This window comes from Agelaius phoeniceus, chromosome Z (assembly GCF_051311805.1).
Source record: "Agelaius phoeniceus isolate bAgePho1 chromosome Z, bAgePho1.hap1, whole genome shotgun sequence".
Classification (NCBI taxonomy): domain Eukaryota; kingdom Metazoa; phylum Chordata; class Aves; order Passeriformes; family Icteridae; genus Agelaius; species Agelaius phoeniceus.
In genome coordinates, this window is record NC_135303.1 from 91,427,454 (window position 1) to 91,450,274 (window position 22,821).

Genomic DNA, 22,821 nt, shown 5'->3' on the forward strand with positions numbered 1-22,821 from the left:
CTTTTGGGTAAGAGTCACAAATACTTGTGACTCTTACAAAGCTCACCCCAAAAGCTAAACGAGCATGCAGAGAGGGCATGCCAAGCAGCCAGAGATGGGCACACCTCACCTGCTGAGCCTTCTGGGACAGCCTGGGCTCCGAGCCGGCCTTGAGGCGCACCTGGCTCTCGGCAGGGATCTGCGCCAGGAGGAAGGCGGACAAACTGCGGGCAACCACGCGGAACCTGCACGGAGAGACCGAGGGGCAGGGTGACACCAGATCTGCAAGTCTCAACATTGTAAGAGCTACCCACGAGGCATCTCTCGTACGAGGAACAAAGTAAAGGCTTGAGAGGATCTATTCCAACGCATCAGAAACCACTTCAGTGTCACAGAACCCCACAGAATGGTTTGGGTCGGAAAGGACCTTAAAGCTCATCTTGTTCCACCCCCTGCCATGGCAGGGACACCTTCCACAAGACCAGGTTGCTCCAAGCCCCATCCAACCTGGCCTGGGACACTGCCAGGGGTGGAAGGGGATCCTAGGTATTCTCTGGGTATACACAAAATAGGACACAACACATACTAGAAGATAATGTAATACCTCTATAGGAAATCCTGCATCTGTTTCAAGCCTAGCTGAAATACTCCTCAGGTGACAGAATGTAAAACATTACTATCACCCAAATCAAGGGATGAGCTGAATGACACCAAGAATTCAGGGCAATTTGAACAGCAATGCATCCTAGAAGGTCTTTAAAAACAAGAAGTTATGGTTAGGTGCAGAGTTGAGTTGCTGTTCTACAAACATTTATGGGGTTTTTCCTCAGTATTCTTTCCTGAGTGAACTTGGTTTTGACACCTAACAACCAAACTTGGTGTCTGTGTTTAGAAGGTAGAGTGAATCACAACGCTCCTTTGTGCATCACTTAACATTTCCAATCCCTCTAGATTAGAACAGAAATTCTAATGTGTCTGTTTTTATACAAAATTTTGGGAAGTCAAGTGAAATAGTTTTCCATAGACCAGGTGGAAGTACCTTTTCCTCTGACCAACAGTGCCTACAAACTTTGCTTAAGGGGGACATTAAGTCAGATTCAGAACTGCATTTTCTTTCCTTTTCCACCAGAACCTTTGCAGAGGTTCATACTTGCTTCTTAAGCTGATTAACACACCCACTGTGGTATTTCTGTGACAGGCCCAAAGAACATTACAGATCTGGGGGCAATGTGGATTCTGATCACCTTTTAACACTGCGCTGGACCCAGACTGGGCATGCTGCACCCAGGTTTTTAAATACCATCACTCAAACCAATTGATTCCCCACAGCTCCAACCCTCACCTGGGTGACAAAGGAGACCTCCTGCCCAGCCCAATAGCACCAAGTATTCCAGAAGTGAGTCTCTCTTCAGCCAGCTGGCTCTGCCGGGCCTGGATGGACAGCAGGATCCGGACGACAGATTCAATCAGAACGGGGTCATCCTGCTCCAGCTGCACCAAGGATAACTGCATGGCTTTGTGCCACCAGAGAAACAGCTTTGCCTCTTCCTTTGCTGAGCTTTAGGTAAAATTTAAAGAAAAACATAAGAGAAAATAAAAATTTAAGAGTCAGCGCATAGGTCAAGAAGTTTATTCCCCTCCCCATTAGGTCTGTGAAGCTTGTTAATTAACAGCAGCTAATTTTATCACATGAGGATAGCATAACTATACTACCCCACCAGTTATTATACTGCTGTGACTGCTACTGTTATGGATTTGATCCACCAGCTAGCTGGTTTTAAGGGCCTGTAACTGGACAAAGAACAGTGCTTCCTTTTAAGCCTTACAACTGAAAATAAATGATACTGCAGTCATAAGTGGATTTAAACTTGCCTAAGACTTGGCACAAAAGGAATGAAGCTGTATCTCCACTCGTTTGTTCTTTTTTTTACTTACCAATAAAACACTTTAGGAAGCACGGGATGTTGTTACCACAACAACTTAGATGTTTAATATGATCCTTGAGAAAAGGAAACATTGAAGCTTTTTGTTGAGTAAAGCCCAAAGTGAAGTTTCCCCTATGCTATTTTTAATCCTTCCCCAAACAGTTGGCAGTTTAAGTTAACAAGCTCAGATTTTCCACATAAAGTACCATCACGAGTTTCCTGCATCAGACCATCCTCACATTCCTCCTCCCAGTCATTTCCCATCACAGCAATCTCAGATCTGATGTTTAGAGCAAGGTTTAATCTGTTTTACATGGTGGCTTTGCTGTCTCCTTCATACCTTGGCAATGAAATTACTACAACACCTACCAGAGTGAAAGTATTTTTTGAATTTGAAGAGAACAGTGGGAACATACATTTTTCCAAATTGTTCTTTTAAGAAAATATGAACATTATCAACATTAACATGGAAAAATAATAATCAGGTTTACTAAATCCTGGCAATACCAGGAGCAACTCTTAACTACCATTGCTACATGCATTTAATATTTTTATTTTGACCCCAAAGCAATGCATCCTTTCCCCTCAGAACCCAATAACAATAACAATCTAAATAAAAGTTATCTAAGGTGTTTTGCAGCAGCACAGGCTGCTAACCCTGGGCATCCCATCAGATGCTCCAGGTTTGGTTCAGAGCTGCTGCTCAGTCCCCAACCAGCAGCTTTCAACACAAGGTCTCTCAGAGTGCCAGACTGAATATTCAGCACATAACTCATCCCACCTTGTGGACACACTGGAAAGTGTAACCCACAGTCATTCAGGGTTTGTTTTGAGTCATTTTAAGAGAACACAAATCCAGGCCGTCATTGAAACCAAGCTAATCTGACTGAAAAATGACTGAAACTCACTAATTTTCTAGCAGATTAAATTCCTTCTTCCATTTAACCACTGCAGATGGACAGACCCTCTATTAGTAGATAGAGCAGGACAGGCAATTTCATCCAGCACTCAGTTGCAATTAACTTAATTAACCAGGGCTACCTAATAATATCAGCTTTACAGCCCTAAAGAAACTTTAATCTAAATAATAATAATAATAATAATAATAATAATAATAATAATAATAATAATAATAATAATAATAATAATAATAATAATAATAATAATAATTCAAAAGTCCAGGCCCATTCAGAAGCTCCAAGTTTCACACCTGGGGTACACTTGCTCCAGCCATTTGCTGATGGTCAGCAGGATCTTCATTTCATTGGTAAGGGTTTGGTCAGTGTTCAGGCATTGCAGCAGGTAGACGTAGAGGGTCAGGTAACTTCCTAAAGACAGGCACTCCTGCAGGAATTCTTCCATGGTTAGCTCAGGAACTTGGAGGGAAGCAAGTATAGGGCCCCAGCCTAACTCCTGGTGGTGAGGGGAATCTTTGAAGAAAGAAGAAGGAAAGAACAGAAAGCATGTGAGAAAGCAGCACTTGGTAAAACCTAAAAACCAGAACTCCTAGTTAAGAGAATCTGGGCTGGTTAAGCTGTTTTTAAGGCAATCAGCATGCCATGCAACTCTGATGGAGAGAACAGAAAATTCCACTATCATAGGGCACCTCCTTGAGGTCAAGGTGAGATATTTTCCCAGCATTCAGACAGGACTAAAATTTGAACATTTTAGCAATGGAATTAGAAGTATTTCCCTCAGGTGTACTGAAATCTTCCACACAGTGAAAGAAATAAAAATGCAGTTCTACAAGGATTATGTAAACAGAAAGAAGAAGGAAAGAAAAAATAAATAAAATAAAATCATGCACCCTACACTTTCAGAGTTTTACCAAGCCAGAGTGTTTTTTTCTTAAATTAGCTTACAGAACACTAGAGAAGGGAAAATGAGGAAGGAAAAATGTCTTCAGTTCTCCTGGGGTGATTTTTTTGTAAAACCACTTTATCTGGAAAAATGGCAACACTACACAGAGCAAACCAGTTTTCACAGAGATGGGTACGGATAAAACACACAGTTAGGGCAGCTGTAAGACCCAAACCACAGTCACAGAATCCCAGAATGGTTTGGGTTGGAAGGGACATAGGAGACCATCTTATACCATCCCCTGCCATGGGAAGAGACGCTTTCCACTATCCCAGATTGCTCCAAGCCCCATCCAACCTGGCCTTGGACACTTCCAGGGATCCAGGGACAGCCACAGCTGCTCTGGGAAACCTATTTCCAAAGCCTTCCCACCCTGAAAGGGGAGAATTTCTCTATGATACCCCATCTACCCAGTGTGAAGCCATTTCTTCAAAGCAGAAGGGCTGGAACCAGGTGATCTTTAATGACACTTCCAAGCCAAACCAGTCCACAATTCTAGACAATTTGTACTCAGTGGCATACCCTGTCAGATTAAGCCCTTTTCTGACCCAGAGATGGGGCAACTGAGAGGCATTTTAAAAACTTTTATTCCATTTTCAGTCTCATGTGAAGGGTGAGACAGTACAGCTATTATAATTCATGCCATCACAATCAGAAGCCAACTATTTCCTAATTACAATGCACTGTAAGTGTTTCTTGGTCTATCAGCTTATGCCATATCATGCTGTAGATGCCTTAAAGCCAATCATCTAAAACTACCCCTTGTGGGTCCCACTACAATGCATCTTTCATAGTTCCGTTTCAAGTAGCTAGTCTTATTTGCAAGGCCATCCTTTGAAACTTGTTTCTAGCTCCATTTCTCTCTCAACAATGTCTGCCCTATTCCAAGGCATTTCTAAGTCAGCATAACTTATCTCAAGGTTTGCATACAGATGCACGCTGTGTGGGCCTTCTGTGGTACATCAGTATACCTCCTCTTCTGCTTCAAGAAGTAGAATGGTTTTACAATTTGGAGCCATTTCTGAGTCACAGAATCATAGAATATTCAGGGTTGGAATATATAATAAGGGACCTTAAATACCATCTAGGTTCCACCCCCCCTGCCATAGGCAGGGACACTTCCACTGGATGAGGCTGCTCAAGGCCTTACCCAGTGTGCCCTGGAGCACTGCCAGGACTGAGGCACCCCCAGCTTCCCTGGGCAACCCGTGCCAGTGCATCACCACCCTCACAGCCAGAAGCAGGCCCTGAGAACTCTCCCCAGCTCCATTTCCCCCAATCCCAGAGCGCCCAGAGGCAGAGACAGGCTCCTACCGTGGCTGAAGTAGGAGGTGATGCAGGCCTCGGTGGTCTCGGCCATGTGGCGCACGGAGGCCAGGCTGTGGCAGGCAGCTGTGAGCAGGGGCATGGCCAGCAGCCCCTGCACCCTGCCCTCGATCCAGCGGCGCAGGCTGCCCCGCAAGGACTCGGCCGTGGTGATGCTGGAGTTGTTCAGCATCATCAGCGTCTCCGTGAACAGGCTGCTGAGGGCCAGGTGGCGCGTCTGCAGATCCATGTCTGCCAGGCAGAAACCACAGAGCCCTTTCAGTGACAGACACCGGAACCCACTGGGGTTAATTACCACTGGGAAAAGCCTCTTCCTCGTTACACACCCGTGGGCAGGGAGAAACACGACCCCTCACAACCATTTCTGGGGAGTACAGTGAGACACGGATTTCACCTGAACTCAGAGATTGACAGAGGAACCCCAAGATGGTACTAGTATTAAAAATGAGATCTAGATGATCTCACCACGCAATCCTGGATGTCTGGACATGTTATACCACTGTGGTACATCAGTATACTGCTTCTACTTCAACACTGTCAAGTTTTCCTGGTTTTACAATTTGGAACCATATCTTGAGTCACAGAATCACAGAAAATTAAGGGTTGGAAGGGACCTTAAATACCATCTAGGTTCCCTGCCATAGGCACAGACACTTCCACTAGATCAGGTTGCTCAAGGCCTTTCCCAGAGTGGCCTGAAGCACTGCCAGGGTTGGGGCAGCCCCAGCTTCCCTGGGCAGCCTGTGCCAGTGCATCACCACCCTCACAGTAAGAATTTATTCCTAATACCTAACATAATCTTCCCAATTTCAGTTTGTACCCATTGCTCCTAATCCCTCAGGACCAAGAGAATGGATTTGTGCCCTTCTTCCCTTTAAAAAAGAGGTAAATGACAAGTAAAATAAAAATTAGAAAAAACCCCAAACCGCCAGATGACAAAGAAATGAATCACTCAAGCTCCTGTATGTCAGACAGTTTTACTCCAAAACTTAACCCCTGTTTTTAATGTTGGTTCTATCAGTCCTGACAGCTCTGTAGGGCAAGATTCATATTTTTGCTTTGTGCTAATATACCATCTATGTACACATTACCAAAGTACCATGCCCTGCTGCCCATAAGGGAGATGTGACAGTAATGCAAATAATTAAACTATGAAACACATTAATCAATCCACTCCGTGGAATAAAGGATTTTGACAGCTTAAAGTAGTTTGCCATTTCCTCAACACAGACCTGGGGGATTAAAGATGACCACATCATCTAGCAACTTGGCCATTTCTTGTTCCAAAACTGCAAGGGTTATCTTTCCACTTTGTTCTAAGGTGCTGAGGAACTGAACCACCTGGCGAATGTACACTCGGCACTTCAGTGTTGCATCCTGTCAAGCAAAATTAAAATCAATTAGGGACAAAAACATTTTGAGAAAGAGAAAAACCACGCCTAGAACTCTTTCAATATTCTGTAATATACACAAACATAACTTTACAAAAGCCAAGAATAGCAAGCAGATGCTTCAAAACTAGTTCAACTCACCAGGTGGATGTGACTATCTGAAGATGCCCCAAAGCCTGCTGAGATTTTCAGGAGCTTCACGATCAGTTCAGCTCCAGCATCCTTAGCAAGGATAACAGAGGGAGGGTAGTGACTGTTGCAGTAGCTGATGATGCTTTCATAGGATGAAATGCCCACAAGCTGCCAAGGAAGGGAGCTGGTCTGTCCAAGAAGATTTATGAGTGGAGATTCCTGCAGATTTAAAGACATCCGTTTAAGCTTCACCTTCCTTGCAGTTTTCAATTCATACTCACAGTACTCAATATTGGAAGGAAGTTCTGGCTTCAGTGAATTTGAAGGAGATGGAGCTGAAAACCCACAGAAATAGGTGACCTGAAGGAGTCTGTCTGAAAAGCAATTCCTTATTCAAGCAGTAAGCTAACACATGTACTTCATCTCCAGCACTTGCAGAACTGTATTCAGACTATTGCAGCAGCTCTAACAAAAGTCTGTGAAAAATGTTAGGATTTGACATGTAAACATGTAAAGACAGCCAGAAATATATGGAGACCCTTCAAGTTAAAGTCACTTCAGTACATGTTTAAAAGAGGCATTAGAATATTATTTTTGAAAATACAATTAATGCAAGTTCACGGGAGAAACTGTGTCCCTCATTTTCCATTTACTGAGTCATCCACCAACCTAGGAACTCCTCATGTTGTTATTCTCATAAATACCACCCTGAACAGCACAGCAGCCCCACAGCTCACACAGGCAGTGCCAGTCAGCAGATGTAAAAGCCTCTCTGTCTATGAGCAGCTCCCATCTATTCTAAAACATCTGGAGTGAAAAAGAGCCCCCTGGACACAGAGAAACACCAACTGGTACAGAGCTTTGTTAGAAGTTTAGACTGAATATCAGGGAAAGGCTCTTCCCCAGAGGGTGCTGGCACTGCCCAGGCTCCCCAGGGAATGGGCACGGCCCCGAGGCTGCCAGAGCTCCAGGAGCCTTTGGGCAGCACTGCCAGGGATGCTCAGGGTGGGATTGCTGGGGGTCTGTGCAGGGGTAGGAGTTGAACTCAATGATTACTTCCAACTAAGGATATTCTATATCCTATTCTATGTTTCTACAGTGAATTTAGAATGAACAAATGCTGAAATTGTGGGGACAATCCAGAACCCAAATTATACTACTTTTACAGGAATGTGACACTGGTACAACAAGTACTCCTCAGGTTGCTCATGCCCTGGAACACAGGGTTGAGAAAGTCTGAGATTTAGATCAAGGTGTCACAGGAGTGCTCTGGGAGGCAAAAATCCTCCTGACAGCGGGTCAGTTTAACACATTGCTGGAGGGAAGGAGGGAATTCCTGAGGCTGACTCACACCGTGTGCAAACAGCTATCTTCTGAAGCTTGAGAAGCTTCTGATAAGCAAACACATTCAGGTCAAAGCACAGAATGCTGGTAACTTTCCTAACTGAAATACAACGATGGTCAAAGGCAGCCAGTGACATCTTGGTGCAGTATCTTGTAATGCCTCAGAGGAAATGGAGAGCAGAAGATTCTGCAAGTGGAAGAAAGCTGACAGATGTGAAATGGGACTTTTTAAGATGATCAAGACCCTCTGAAGAGTCCTCCAGAAACAATGAAGTGGATTTAGTCACAAGATCTTGTGTCCTTTCTCGTAAAGGATTATTTTCTTTTAAGAGATGGATATGAACCATCACAAAAATTACCTCTTCGCCTATAAGCTGCTCCTCCTTTGCCAGCAGGACCATCATGTACAGCAAACAGACAATCATGCTGTGAGTCTGAGGGTGAGGGTTGGGATTCCAGGCATCAGAGAGCACACTGACCCAGTTTACTTCACATAAAACATAACCCAAGAACAAGAAACAACTCTTGGGGCTGCCTCTTTCGATCTAGGAAGGAGAAAGGGAAAAAGACATGTGCATAAAACGATGTAAGACATAAGTACTTTTATACTTTTCAGTTCCTTAGCCAGCTGTAAATCTACAGCAGCACTTGAGGTCAGCAGAGGAGCAGACAAATGTCTTTTCTCCATCATTTCCTTCTCCCTCTTGCAGCTTTACCTTGTCTCTGACGACTTGGAAGTGAGAACAACACGGCAATAGCAAAATATATTAAATCTAACTAAAAACATTTAATACATATGCAGTAAATGAGACACTCAGCAGATCAACAAAGAGGGAGCTGTACAGCCCCCACGACTTTGTCTAAGACTTAAAAGCACTCCTTCACAAAAATCCACCACAAATTGAGCAGCTATGAATGCTAAAAACAAACTTTACTTTAAAAGCCTACTTGCTAATCTCCAGCTATTTTCAAGGGCAGCACTGACTATGAACTTAATTCAACAGATGCCACGAACTCACTTTAAAGAACTCTTCCATAAGCATCTGGTCTGGATGCATTTCCTTCCATGGAAGCCTTCTGAACTCAGTGTGGAAAGCGTAGAGAATAAACTCTGGCATTTTGGGGGCTGTGCAACACTCACAGTAATGCATTAGGTGTAACCAGAGAGCCCCATGGTGGCTTGGCAACAGCTTTTCTAGAATCAAAGAAAATGGCTGAATTAACAACAGAAAAAAATTCAGATAAAACTTGATTGCAGAAAAAAGTCTATTTCTGAAGATTAAAAACTTGTAAGTTACACTAAAACACACTGAAAGAGAAAAATGCACACTAAACTTTAGTGTTTTTTTCCTCCAACTCAACAAGTGGGGAGGCTTAGGATTTCATGCTCACCTTTGAAGCTCTCATGCAAAAGCTTGATGCAATCTGCAAACAGACTGACCACAGTGGAGGCTACAGGAGTGTCACTCTCCAGCCAAGGGTAGCAGGGCTGGCTACTGAAAAGAAGCACAACACAAATTTCAGTGTTCAGTTACCTGAGCATAAATATTTGCAATTTAGATACTCTAAAGCAGTGAAGGATAGGTATCAGCAGTCCTTCCAGTTTCAGCTTTTTGGGACTCTTCTCTTCTTCCTTAGAAGAGCTGCATAGGTCACCATCCCAATGAAGATCCACTGAGTAAGCATAAATTACTTGTTTGATACTTCGTAACAGAGTTGAAACAACAGAGTTTCTCAATAAAATTATTCACCAACTGCAAACAACCTTCTACCTTCAGTGCTGAAGGCTACACTCACAACTCCAAAAGCTTTAAATTTTGAAAGAAAGCAAAATTTGAATGTATAGTAGCATAAGTAACTTTTCATGAGAAGACAGAAGTACACAGGGCAATAGATCATCACAGCACTCATTTAGCCTAAAATTTCTTTATATACCACTGGAATTTGGGGTTGTATTTGTTTGGCTTTTTTGTTTTCTTTTAAACATGTATTATAGATATTATGGAAGTTAAAAAACAGGAATCCGAAATTCAAGTTTCAGTGTTTTTTAAACTGAGTGAAACCCTTCAAATAATCAAGCCTTGCTTGTATTATTACAAGATCTTTCTCATATCTAAAATAATTATTTTATCTAAATCTTGGAAAAATTTATGTAGGTCATGAAATAGTTCTGTAATTATTAAGGAAATGACAAAGTGAGAGCTATTTAAATGGAAGGCAAGACAGTCACAAATTATTAAAAACCAGGTAATAATGAAAGCCATTCTTACAGGACTAAAGCCTCTACTTTAGCAAAAATTCATTTAATTTTAAAATGCAATATATACCTTGCATCTTCTTTCTCCAGGACCAGTATCCATGGTTTAAAGAGTCCAGCAATGACTGAGTACAAGGACTGCAATGCTATAAAGAAACAAAACAAAGTTGCTTTTATTCCTTCAAATTAAAACCAGTGAAAATATTACACTTTTCTAAATGTGGATATAATATCCGTTTCTCATTCTAACATTCACAGAATTATAGAATAATCAAGACTGGAAAAGATCTCTAAGATCATTGAGTCCAACCATTCAATCAGTTCTTTCTGGTCAAATAAAAATTTAAAATACAATATGCTTAATAATAGCTTAAGTTAACAATAGGGCTGTTTTAACAACCATCATAAGCATTTTGCATTGTTAAGATGTTTTATTAATACACTTTTAATAACACACCAGAGATTGTGGGGGCAATAACCATTCTTGCTTTAAACCCGCACATATTAAAATGTGTTAATTAATATTTAAATTAAAATTAGTTTTTAAAAAAGTAAAGGCCGACTTTTTCCAGATTTAAATCATGCATGATGAAATTCAGTAGTGTCTCCTTCCAAACCTCTGCTCAGTGCAAAAGACTGTATTTTTCTTAAGAAAGTACAATCGCCTCATAAAATAATCTTGAAGGAAGCTCAAATATTAAAAAAGCTTCCTCTCAGATTATAAAGCATAAAGCCCTACATGGCCATGAAGTAGCAGCAACATTTCCCATCTGTATTTTAATATTATCACTATTGCACAAATGCAAAGTAAGAAGATTTTGCTGTATATTTAAATGGCCCTTAACAGAGGGAATTGGAGAAATCAGGTGTCTGTTCTTAAGTAATTTGATTTTAAGACACATTACCTGCTAAAATTCTGCTACTGCCAACAGGCTCTTGGGCTAAATTAGCAACTTCATTGTCAATCAGTCGTTTAATGAGATACTCCAGGAATGTGTTCACTGCAGCCACATAAGGAGTCCATTTTGAAAACAGGCCAAAAGTCCTGAAGTCCGCCGAGGCCAGTCGGAGTTTGCAGAAGGATGTAGAAAGCCATTCTATTGTCTCTCTGACCTGTGAAAAGAAGGAAGCTATGAATCAGCTGCAGAAAGGCTGCACAGCAGTGTTATCTGTCACTGGAGGGCATCTGCATCACCTGAAAAACATAAATAAACCCAGAGGCACGCACCTGTTCTGTGGAGAGCAGAGATTTTGCAGCATCCCTCACCACAGGACCTTCAGCAGAATCACTTTTCTTGAAACTGCCCTGCTCAGCCACTGCTGAATCACACCCCAAAGCCTGAAGTGATGCCTTCCAACAGTCAGGGCTTAGAAGCTGCTCTGATGAGCCTTAGGAGAAAGAAGGGAATGCATTTGTGAAAACCAGAAAGATGTTAGTCCCTTTCTCCAAACAAGTCAGACAAGGTTGAAATTAAAGCTCCCTGCTTCTTGAAAAATTAAGTGAAGTGAGGGTTTGAAAGCCCCAAGTTTAAGAGTGAGAGATCATCTCTACTTTGCAAATGTAATCGACTCAACATTTCCTTCTGGCACCTACATGTTTCTCTTCTTAGACAACTTCCCAAGCACTTGGTAAATCCCTGGCTGCAAATACCCACTACGAGACAGCTGCTCCCTCAGCAGGTATGGTTGGACAAAGAGAAGCACTTTTGTTCTCATTTGAGGGGCACATAAGAATATGGGTGGCATCAAATGTCAACCAGGACATTTTCAGCAGATTTCAGCATCAGTTACACATCATCATAATTCCAGCTCTCCACCCGACATTGAAGGGTAATCAAAAACAAGGGTTCTGCATTTCAGACTATGGCACAACCATCATTAATAGGTGCTAATATTGGCCTAACTGGTGCTAAATATGGACTAATAGTCCATTAACAGAAGATTCTCCTCCATCCTTCTGCTGTTACATGGGATGAAAATCTGTTGTCACTGATGTGTATGCCTTGACCCACAGAAGAGCTACAATATGTCTAAAAAAACTACATTACATAGCAAGGCACATAAAAACACCCAAGGTAGAAACCTAAGGAAGTGTCAGTCATTCTGCAGTTTAACTCTACTGCACGGGGTTCATATTTTTAAGCCTGAAGGGTTCTGCACAAAGGCTTAGGATGCATCACCTCAGATACTCACTTTGCACAAACAACCTTAAGAAATCACTGTAGTGGTCAGGGAACTGATATTGGAGAAGGTTAGTCCAATGCTTGCAGAAGATATTAAATGGCATCAAAATATCTTCTTCAGGTTCCAGGCCACATGCATTGAGAGCCAGGTGAATGGACTCCAGGAGCTGGGTGCGCTCCGCGAGAGGCGGCTTGGCCACGCTCAACCACTGCGTCAGGTCGAACTGCAACAGAGCACAGGCAGTGTCTGTGAGCAGGACATGCAGCAGACACAACACCTTTGGGAGGAGGGAGAAGTCACCAGGGAAATTAAATAATGATATTTCTATGTATCTAAGAAAAGCCACATGAATTTGCATGTTGTTAGCCCCAACTCCCAACCTCACTCTCAAAGGCAATGATTGAGCGTACTGCAGAAGTCTCTAGGTCCAAGGAACAGCCCTTGGCTGAGGGGCTCAGATTCATAAAAATGAGTCTGAGTTTCCACACAAGCATTAAACTGGACTGATGCCCACAGCCCATACATTTTCAGGAAGAGGAGCAAAGCTTTTGTAGCCCTTGAGCACCTGCTCAGACCTTGGTCAGCAGGGCCAATGGTGCCACCATGGACAGCCCAGAGCCCTGCCCAGGACAGACTGCCTGCTGCTCCCTGTAAGGAAGAGGAAAATCAGAGCACTATCAAAGGCCAAGTGTTACAGTGATTTCTCCACTGGCAGTATCATGAGATGTGCAAATCACATCTTGCTCTATTACCTATTCTGTCTGTTTTAGGACAGGCAGAAAGGACATGGGTGCCAAGCAGAGCTGGAAAATGCAGACACTGTCCCAGATTTTGTTTTGATTGTTAGATACCTGGCATTCACTGGCTATTGTAATGAATGTCTTTGCAGAGATACCAGGCAGAAGTCATCAAGAGATGGTTTTAATTTCAGCAGTAAGCCCTGGGAAGCACAAACTGATACTATTTAGGCTAGAAAAGGCTACTTAAGCTATTTGCTTTTGACTCCAGCCCCTCTTGAGCTTAAATGTAACACTTACCACTCAGTATGACCAACACAGCTCTACAGAACCTGTCAATGCTATTTGAAAGTACCAGATTTGCACCTCTTTCCTCTTTAGCTTAAGGACATGGTCTTTAGGCAAAGAACACCCACCTTTGTCAGCAGCATGAAGACAACATCGCTGTTATCCTCACTCAGAAAGGCCACAACTTTTTCGTACAAAGTCACAAATTCACTGGGAGAGGCTACAGGAGTGAAGTAAGGGGAGAGAAGAGTACAGAGCCTCCGGTTCTGCAGGATGGTCTGGAGCAGACGCTTGCACTCGGATTTGGTCCCACTGATGAACACCTGAGAGAAGTGGGAATGGTGGAAAAAATAACAGCCAAATACCAGCCAACTGGAAAATAAACCTCTTAGGCTTGTTGTTGAGACACCCACAGTTTTGGTCCCTTTATAAAAAGGGAAGTTTTTCTCAAAAACAAGAAGCTGAGATTATAAGATTAACATTATCTAAATGCTGCTATTCCACAAGATATAACAAAAAACAAAGATGTCTTCCTAGCTCACTTTAGACTGGCATTTGTGATAACATATGTTGTCTAAAATACCCAGAAATACTATTTTTTCTGATGGAATAGCATAAGAAAATGAATCCTGATTTCACCAGCCCTGCTTGATAATAGGAAAAATTTAACAGAATTACAGCTGTGAAGAACTTCTCAGTACTTCAGCTGTTAGAGGTGCTCAAGGACAGCTGCACATTGAAATAAGCTATATTTAAGATAAAAGTAAGTATCTGGACCCAAAGCAGAGGCTAATGATTTTTCTCAGAGCACAAGCACAGCACACATTACCACCATCACCACCAAGCACTTGTCTTCTCTGCCAGCAAACTTCTGATATAACTAGAAAGGTTTAGTGTAAATACAGAGGTTTATAAGGTGTGCATCAACCAGAAAGCGACAGGTAAAAGCAAAGTCTATGCTGAAATACACTTTTATGAACTGGAAGTATCCAAACCTTAGTTACCTGCCCAAAACTCCAGCATTTAAATTAACTAACACAATGACAATTTGTTAACACTAAGCAGAGACACCACAGAGCAAGTTTTTATTTTGCTTAAATATAAACTTCACCTCTCCTAAAGATTGTGCACATTACACAATTAGGTGAAAACAAAATGGGATAGAAGCTCAGAAATTAAGTTTAAAGTTTCTGAATACATTTGGGACCACCTCCCCCCACTAACAGCAGTGAAATTGGAAAGAATAAGCACCAAAAATCAAATTTTAAAAATATAGAAAATATTTTCAGATTCAAGAAATAAACTCACTTGGCCCAGAATCTCAATGCAGGATGTGAAGAACTGCCTTGTGGGAGGATTACGTTGAGTTTCATCACACACATATTCTACCAATGTAAAAAACAAACCAATTCCAACTTTCTTGATTGCAGGCATAGGCTGCACCTTGTAGATATTTATCAGGGCCCTAAAAAAATTAAGTTAACAAGGCAAATTAATTTTACATACAGAGAATAACCTGTGACAATAAAGAAAGGTTTCTTGCCAATATACAGCCTTGAGATGAGTATTTGTGATATTCCCTGAGTATCCCTCCTTCTCATATTCAGACTGAAAAGTCACGGATTTAGCTCATGTACTTTTGCTGCCTGAAATGGATACTTCCAAATCTTAGAAAGTCTCCATAATCAGACAGCAAGTGAACACTGAAAAACATCTAAAGCATCATTCCAATGGATTATTTCTTCCTTTAATCATGTACTCCTCATATTCTGATGGCACCTCAACTGCCTTGTATTGCAAGAGAACCTACCCCGTTTTATTTCACAGGCTCAACAAGAAAAGAATTAAAACAGAATCAGTCTTTTCTTGTGCACTGCCAAGTAAACATTTCATTGAGACCAAACCCCTGTCTTCATTAAATCTGAATTAAAACAGGTGAAGAAGATGCAATTCCACAGATGTAAATCCCAAGAACTAGTTCATCCACAGAATTTTTCAGGTTAGTGATCAAGAATGAACAAGCAGAAGTAGTACAAAAATCCTTTTACTTGTACAATCATTACACTCTATAGTAAACCAGCTACACTAAGAGAATCCCAGCAGAAATCTGGAAGATTGAGGACAAAGTTGCTAAAGTGGACTTCTGGGGATAAACTGTAAAAGTGAGGAAGAGAGCCTTGGACAACCCCATTTTATTCACACCCAACCCCAAAAAAAGTGGTATTATCTAGCCAGCTTCCATTGCACCATTTTGTTTCACCTATGGAAAAACTACTTAAAATTTTAGCACTCTATTAAAGATTTATGTCCTGAACTATAATGAAGAAAAACCCATAGAGAGTCATATTCACACCATGTAATTTAGCCTATGGCTGAGACAGCTGTGGTACAAGTTTGCCACTTCCTAAAGTTTAGCACAGCATCCTTGTCATCACTCAGTGTCCTCTTACAGCATCAGGAGGGCTATTATAATGCACAGAACAATCAAAAGAAGTAGAAAACAATAAACAGAAGTACAATGCTGTGTGCCCTGCTGAGCCTGAGTGACCCTGTGATAACAGGAATTACTGTGTCACAAACACACAGGTCTCGGGATCCCAGCTCTGTTGTTGGCCCAAGCTGATGAGCACGAGGGAATCACACTAACAGGTTCCACATTTTAAACTCTAACACACCAAAATGGAATCACAAACACCATTACCCAGAGCAGCATCTGGGCAACCTACGTTATGAAATTCTCCACGTGCACAGCTGCTTCCACAACACCCAGGGAAGGCGGCTTCATGGCTTCTGCCTGCAGCTGTCTCACTTCTTTACGCAAAGCATGAAGCTGCTGGCTCACTGCTTCATTTTTGTGCTTCCCTTCAAACTAAATGACAAAAAGACACACATTCATTGAAGAATTAACACGGTTTTGCTAGAACACTTCCATGTTGCAGCTATTTCCAAAAACTAAGCAGAGTCCAGTCAGAGAACTCTGAATTTGGATGGCTTTCCCCCTGAGAGCTTTCATCAGATTTAGTACATCGTGCCCAAGCACACATCCTTGGTCATGTTCCTAATTAATTATCACACACACTAATAGAATTCATGTCTTTTATCTAAGGCTTTTAATCCACAGGGACTGAAACTTAGAGGGGATCAAAAATTAATTTACTAAGCAACATGGGAGTATTTCCATAAACATTTTCATGCTTCTATTCCTATCAGCAAGCAAATTCCCACATCCATACACTGGGAAGCAGTTTAGAATGGATGCCACGAGCAAAACAAATCATGCAACAACTTATTCTTCAACTCTTGATCTGCTTCTCCTTTTGACCATTACATGAGGTATTTCAGATCACTAATATGTGTGTGGATTATTCAGTCAAATGCCACCACTTTTATAATAATTCAGCCATTTCCTCTATGTTCACCAGCCCCAAAAGAGAGGTGGTGCCGTGCCTCTGACCTGGATGGTGAGCTGAGCTGCTCCCTGGCAGCTTTTATTTGAAGTTCCCCGGCACTCCAGGTGGAGAGTGATCTGCTCCTCCCTGTTGACATACAGCTTAGGCACCGTGTCCAGGATCTCACTGTTCAGAGCAACATGCTGAGACTCCCAGAGAGCTGCAGTTCTGAAAGGCATTTATTAATAAAATTACCAAAATCTTTCCTGAAAAAAGCAATGCTGAGAATTTATAAGAGAGGAGACTTCAATTTAATGTGCTGTACAAAGACTCATGACTTTTCCATGGAAAACATAAAAGGTTATTAAATAAAATTGAGCTAAAACTTCAAAGTAATAGCACTTCAAAGTAAAAATAAACCAGGTTCATAAGAACAAAACTGCTCAAGTATGTGTGAGTTCTTTTGAATTACTTGATATGACAACCTGGAAGGAAACTGAACAGAATAATCTCTACAGGAAATGCAATTTTCCACCAGACCAAAACAAAAACAAAACAAACCAGAAAACAGAAAAAAGAGAACCCACCTAGAATTGATAGTGGAGTTGTTTAGACACAGCCTCTCATGGGCTTAGTAGCTTTTGCTCTGGATCAAAATATTGTTATTAAATTACTACATTAGGTAAGAACAACTATAGATTGATCAATTGTGACTGGAAACAATTCAGCTGGATTATCTGAGTTGGAATATTAAAAACAGAAAGTCTCTTTCATTAACAAAGCTACCAGAACCAGAAATCATATTTCTCTCCTGGGTGCTTCATATTGCAACTACTACCTTAGTGCAAAAGGGTTAAATAAGTCATTGTCAACAAATCTAGCCTAAAAGGAGGCTTTAGATCAGGAAATATGCCAAATGAGAAAGTAAATTAGATGCCATCTGATGTAATCTCAGTCATTACGTAAGACTTGTGCACTCTTATGTCAGTTGAAGAAGTAGAATAATAACCTGATAGATCAGAAGAGAGGAAACAAATGGGACAAGAAGCAGAAGTACTGACAGTCTTGTGCTAACACCATAAATGAGGCTGCTGTGAAGGCCATCTTTAGGAAGAAATTGCTCCCTGTGAAGGTGGGGAAGCCCTGGCACAGCCTTCCCAGAGCAGCTGTGGCTGCCCTTGGATCCCTGGAAGTGTCCAAGGCCAGGCTGGACGGGGCTTGGAGCACCCTGGGACAGTGGAAGGTGTCCCTGCCCATGGCAGGGGTAAGATGGGCTGAGCTCTAAGGTGCCTCCCAACCCAATTCTGTGACTCCACAATAATTTTAAGGCAGTGCTGGACCCACTGGAGAGGCACAAGGAGCACAGACATGACTCACTTGGCGTGCTGCTGCAAGATGTTCAGGTCCCTGCGCATGAGCTGGATCGCGTCTTTCTGGCTCACCAGGGTGGCAGAGGAAATCACTGGCACAGGAGCTTTCATCGTCTGCAGAGGCAGAGGGGGCTTGGGAGTATCAAGCTTCTTCAAATTATTCATGATCCTCACTTTGGCTACAAAAAGGTTTTAAAAAAAAAGCAGAAGCAAGTTTGGTCAGTAAGAGAAGTTTAGGAGAAACTGAACAAAAACATTCCTTTTCTTGCATGAAGCATTTTTAACTGCAGGCAAATATTTCTCAGGTTTCCCCCTTTTAAACAAAATCACTCAAATAATATTCTTATGTTTGTCAAACTTTATTTCACACAGCTAATTTTCATGACCAGCTCTTCCATCACACAAAGATTAGGATCAAAAGACCCACTCGTTTCTGTGTTTTCCCCAAACACTCCTAACTTCCAGTTTTCCTGTCACTTCATTTATTTTACTCATCTGACACATGCACCCAGACAAAATTCTAAGCAAAATTCATCTTCCTTTCCCTAAACTGATCCTCACCAGCAGTCTTGTCAGTGTCAATTCCTTCTCAGAGCACAGCCTCTCTCTGGGTCAGCCCTCTCCTCCTGCTGATTTCCATTCAGTTTCCTTGTCCAAACAGTTACGAAACTATTCCAGTTCCCTTCTATTCCCTCACTCCTTCTTCTTCGGATCAGCTCCAAATCCAATCTCTCTACATCCTTAATGTATCAGCTGTGACTATCACCCCTTCTGTGCTAGAACAACCCTTTCACTATGCCAAAATTCCAGAGAAAACACACAGTGAAAAAACAACACAAAAAACAAACTAACTAACTAAACTAAATTAAAAAAAACCCAGAGAATGTTTTCAAGTACAGTTGGTTTTACTTTTGCTTTCACCTGTCTCTCTCTAAATTTGGGAAAATGTCTGGAGCACACTCTGTGCAGAGGAACTTTTGGGGAGCTCACCTATGATGCCCAAGCTCTGCTGTGTGACATAGCAAACTTGAAGCCAAAAAGCATCAATGTCATCATTTTCATGTCATCATGAAAATCTGAGTGAGAAAACCATGACAACTTCATGGAAAATATTGCACCCAGAGAAAACAAACCATATTAATATCTTTACTGACAGGCATCATCAAGCTCCTAAAGAAACCAGGGCTTTGACATCCCAGTAATTCTTTAAGGCACAGTTTCCTTACCAGTATTTTTATCTCTTACCTGACAAAGGGTTGGTGAAATCTGTTTCCCCTGTAGAAGCACAGGTTGGATGTGATTCCAGCTGAACCTGCAGCCAAAGGTTCAGAGCTTCCTGAAACTCATGGTGTATGAGCTCCACATTGACATATTCCATCCACAGATCCTGGAGCACAAAAGAATTAAATTATCATCTCTGTTTTGGTCAGCACCATGTGCTGTCCACCCATTCTAGTAGCTGTGAAACTAAAGTAACTACATAAAATATATACCCTGCAGTTTTAAATCACAGGAAATTTATTATTAAGGGCAAAAAAACTAAACTGAAGAAAAACACTGAAGTATTTTTATTACATACATAGAGATCTACTGAAAAGCATTTATGACATGTAGAGATTAAACTTGACACATGGCATCATTTCTAACACATAAGAGACAAAGGGAAAGACAGATTATTAAAAATCTGCTCCTAAAAAGGGAATACAAGAGACCAAGATAGTCTAAAACATCATGGCATGATTAACTGCAGCCAGGCTAAAGCAGGCTGCGTTTCCAGTAGTCACATACACTGGAGGAGTGAAACAAAGCAAGTATAAGGAAATCCCCTTCCAAAATAAGTCTTTAGGCTTGAAGAATAGAATAATATTATATAGAATTAATAGAATAATTGAAGAATAGAATAATTCACACTCACTAACTTATAGTTGAACCTGACATTTTACAGACTACCAACACAAGCAGGTTTTGGGTTCCAGTATTTAATTATTTAAAGCTGCAACTTAAATAATCCTCTAACACTAATACAGAACATAAAAAGAATTACAGAGCAGTACAGAAAAAGGATTGTATTGCAAGAAATGACAGATATGCAAGGAATCCACATCTGAGTCCTCTTTCAAACATAAAGGAAGGCAGTTTGGGATAGCATAGGATTTTAGAACAAAAGGTTAGAGCTATGAAGGTATCATACATGCTGTATGTGCATTGAAGACCAGTAACAGAACTCTCTCACTGATTTCAAAGACTCATTTTAGCAAGTGGACTTTAGATATCAGATTTTCAGTGTTATTAGCAACCCACCTGTTGATTCTGCATGACTTTAGCAAGTCTATGTGCATCATACTGCTTTGGTAAAGAGGGAATGTATGTATCTCCTTTCTGGAAACTCTCTTCTTCCAACCACAAAATTAAAACATTACAAAGCCTGAGGAAAAAAAAAAAGAAAAAAAGGAAAAAATATCAGCGTGAATTTGATTGTTCTGCAGTTGGAATTAGGGCAACAAATAATGCTGCAAGGTGGCATGGTCAAAAAAAGATGTTTCAGGTGCATTTTCACTTGTTTACTGCCAAGTTAAAGAGCCACAGTGGAAAGGAGGTACTTAGAAAAATATGAAGGACAGTAACAAAGAGTTAGAGGACAAATACTGAAAAGGAAAACATTTATGCAAACTAGCATAAGACCCAGGACTGGAATAATCTCTTAGGTCAGAAAGTATCACCACAATCCCAGTCGGAAGACCAAGAAAATAAACAGACTACACATGAGCAAGTTTGGTTCCTCACCCCAGAACCTCTCTGCAGTGCCTGCTCCAAAAAGTCATGCCTGAGTTAAGTCACATCTTTTGTTTCAGAAATTCATGACTAGCTCATTCTCATTTCCTCCTTTGTTAAAACTTTAACATAAATACACATTTTTTTCAGCTGACATCATTCCACCAACTGCTACCATTTTCACAGTCACACTACCCAAGCCTTCCTGACAAGGAAGCACTAGAATGCCATTAAACCTTCACACTGTGGTATTAAATATCACCAGCAAACTCCTGCTTCCTTCATCAGTGTCACTGGTGAAAAAATGGAAGTAGACCAGCTCCAAGAATCAGCCACTATAAACCCTACCAATAATTTCCCTCCTGTCTAGGAAACCAGACAGGTCATTAAACTTCCTGAGTATAAGATTTATTTGGGCGTAGAGTACTCTGGTTTTCTGCTGGAGCAGGAAACTTATTTGAAATCAAAGACTGCAAATATTAATCAAGTTCACCCTGCGACCATCTCTGGATTATTTTTCACAGACAATCAAGTGGGATTTATGATCTCCCTCGTTTGTTTGTACAGTACCTACTGACTGCTGAGGGGAGCACTGAGCAGAAGCTCTGATTCCACACATCCAGGGCCCTTGAGCAAGGAACTCTTTTCAATTATTTCAAATAATCCTTTCAACCATTTCCTAGCAATATTCACATACTTTCTCAGGTTTAGAGTACATGTGGTATAGATATCTCTTAGGAGCTACTATCCCTCACAAAAGTGGGAATTCACCAGCTGAGTAGCAGTGAGTGGCTGTGTCTCCCTTCTTAGCCTACTCCAAGACAAAAAGTGAGTCCTCTGGTGAGGTTTTGGTGAGCAGATTTACCACTTTTTGGGTGAGACAGAACACACTTGGCAGAGCTAACCTTTAGGTCACTAACCAAGCAAACTGCTTGAACTATGTGCTTAAGATGACAGTAAATTATGAAAACACTGATGAAGTTATCTTACTCAGACATAAATTCAGGCTCTGGTCTGTCATGGTGTATATATGTCACAGACATATATACACACCAACTAGCATTTTACATTTATAGCTGGTAATACAGTAAGTACATATGAGTGGCAGATATGCCTAAACAATAAATATTTTGCCAGCATGGGGCTACCATTCATTAAAAAGCAAAGCTATTCCCCTAAAGAGAGTGACAAACCTATCAACAATGTTTGATTTTTAGTAGTAAAACCATCCCCCTCTCAAACTAAACAAGTTATGCAAACAGAGGAATGGATTTGAGCCCAACTATGCACTTGGGGACATGGGTTAGTGGTGGCCTTGGCAGGCCTGGGTTAAGTGCTGGACTTGATGACCTTGAAAGGCTTTTTCAAATCTGAATGTTCTATGATTTTATGCTTTTAGTAAGTGCCTGCATTACATCTAAGGTCACATCCCTTCATTCCTCACACAACCACAACCACAGCTGTGTTGTGGCAGTTACTCAGGCAGTTGCACTGATTAACATGAAACTTTGGCAGGTTTTTGGTTTGGTTTTTTTTTTTTTTTTACCTGACAAGTTCCTTATGCAGCTCAGGTGAAGTCAGGTAATCAGGTGAGCAGCTGGCCTTCTCTGGTGACCTGTCACTGCCCTCAGGACTCTCCACTCTCAGTGCTTTACTGGCAGCATGGTGGAAGTCTGCCACCTCTGTCAGCCGCTGCTTCATCTCATTTAGCAAGTTAACATGAGCTGCACTCTGAAAAAAGCGTCTTCCAATACAGCCATCTACAGGTAATCTAAAAATGAACAAAAAAGCATCACTAAGTCTTGTTGCAAATGTCAAATCAGCATCTCTGCAGATAAATTGGCTCACCAGAGAAGCTGCTGGCACC

General features: G+C 41.4%; 1 protein-coding gene across 4 annotated transcripts in view; it reads right to left on the reverse strand.

Moving 5' to 3' along the window:
- The window catches only part of EPG5 (ectopic P-granules 5 autophagy tethering factor), a 54,898-nt gene that overhangs the window by 2,924 nt on the left and 29,153 nt on the right, over positions 1–22,821 (reverse strand). For 2 of the 4 annotated variants that reach the window (XM_054651549.2, XM_054651548.2), the window contains exons 23-43: positions 22,501–22,725; positions 20,484–20,607; positions 19,428–19,569; positions 18,190–18,361; positions 16,878–17,040; positions 16,150–16,292; positions 14,732–14,888; positions 13,552–13,746; positions 12,408–12,621; positions 11,443–11,603; positions 11,120–11,327; positions 10,285–10,360; positions 9,350–9,450; positions 8,977–9,152; positions 8,317–8,502; positions 6,623–6,832; positions 6,323–6,467; positions 5,079–5,321; positions 3,115–3,334; positions 1,322–1,537; positions 110–224 (exon numbers count right to left, since the gene is read on the reverse strand). In XM_054651549.2, coding sequence (XP_054507524.2) covers positions 110–224; positions 1,322–1,537; positions 3,115–3,334; positions 5,079–5,321; positions 6,323–6,467; positions 6,623–6,832; positions 8,317–8,502; positions 8,977–9,152; positions 9,350–9,450; positions 10,285–10,360; positions 11,120–11,327; positions 11,443–11,603; positions 12,408–12,621; positions 13,552–13,746; positions 14,732–14,888; positions 16,150–16,292; positions 16,878–17,040; positions 18,190–18,361; positions 19,428–19,569; positions 20,484–20,607; positions 22,501–22,725 — 3,592 coding nt within the window. Of the gene's footprint in view, positions 1–109; positions 225–1,321; positions 1,538–3,114; positions 3,335–5,078; positions 5,322–6,322; positions 6,468–6,622; positions 6,833–8,316; positions 8,503–8,976; positions 9,153–9,349; positions 9,454–10,284; positions 10,361–11,119; positions 11,328–11,442; positions 11,604–12,407; positions 12,622–13,551; positions 13,747–14,731; positions 14,889–16,149; positions 16,293–16,877; positions 17,041–18,189; positions 18,362–19,427; positions 19,570–20,483; positions 20,608–22,500; positions 22,726–22,821 lie in introns of all 4 variants that reach the window. The other 2 variants (XM_054651547.2, XM_054651546.2) reach the window with 1 other exon arrangement.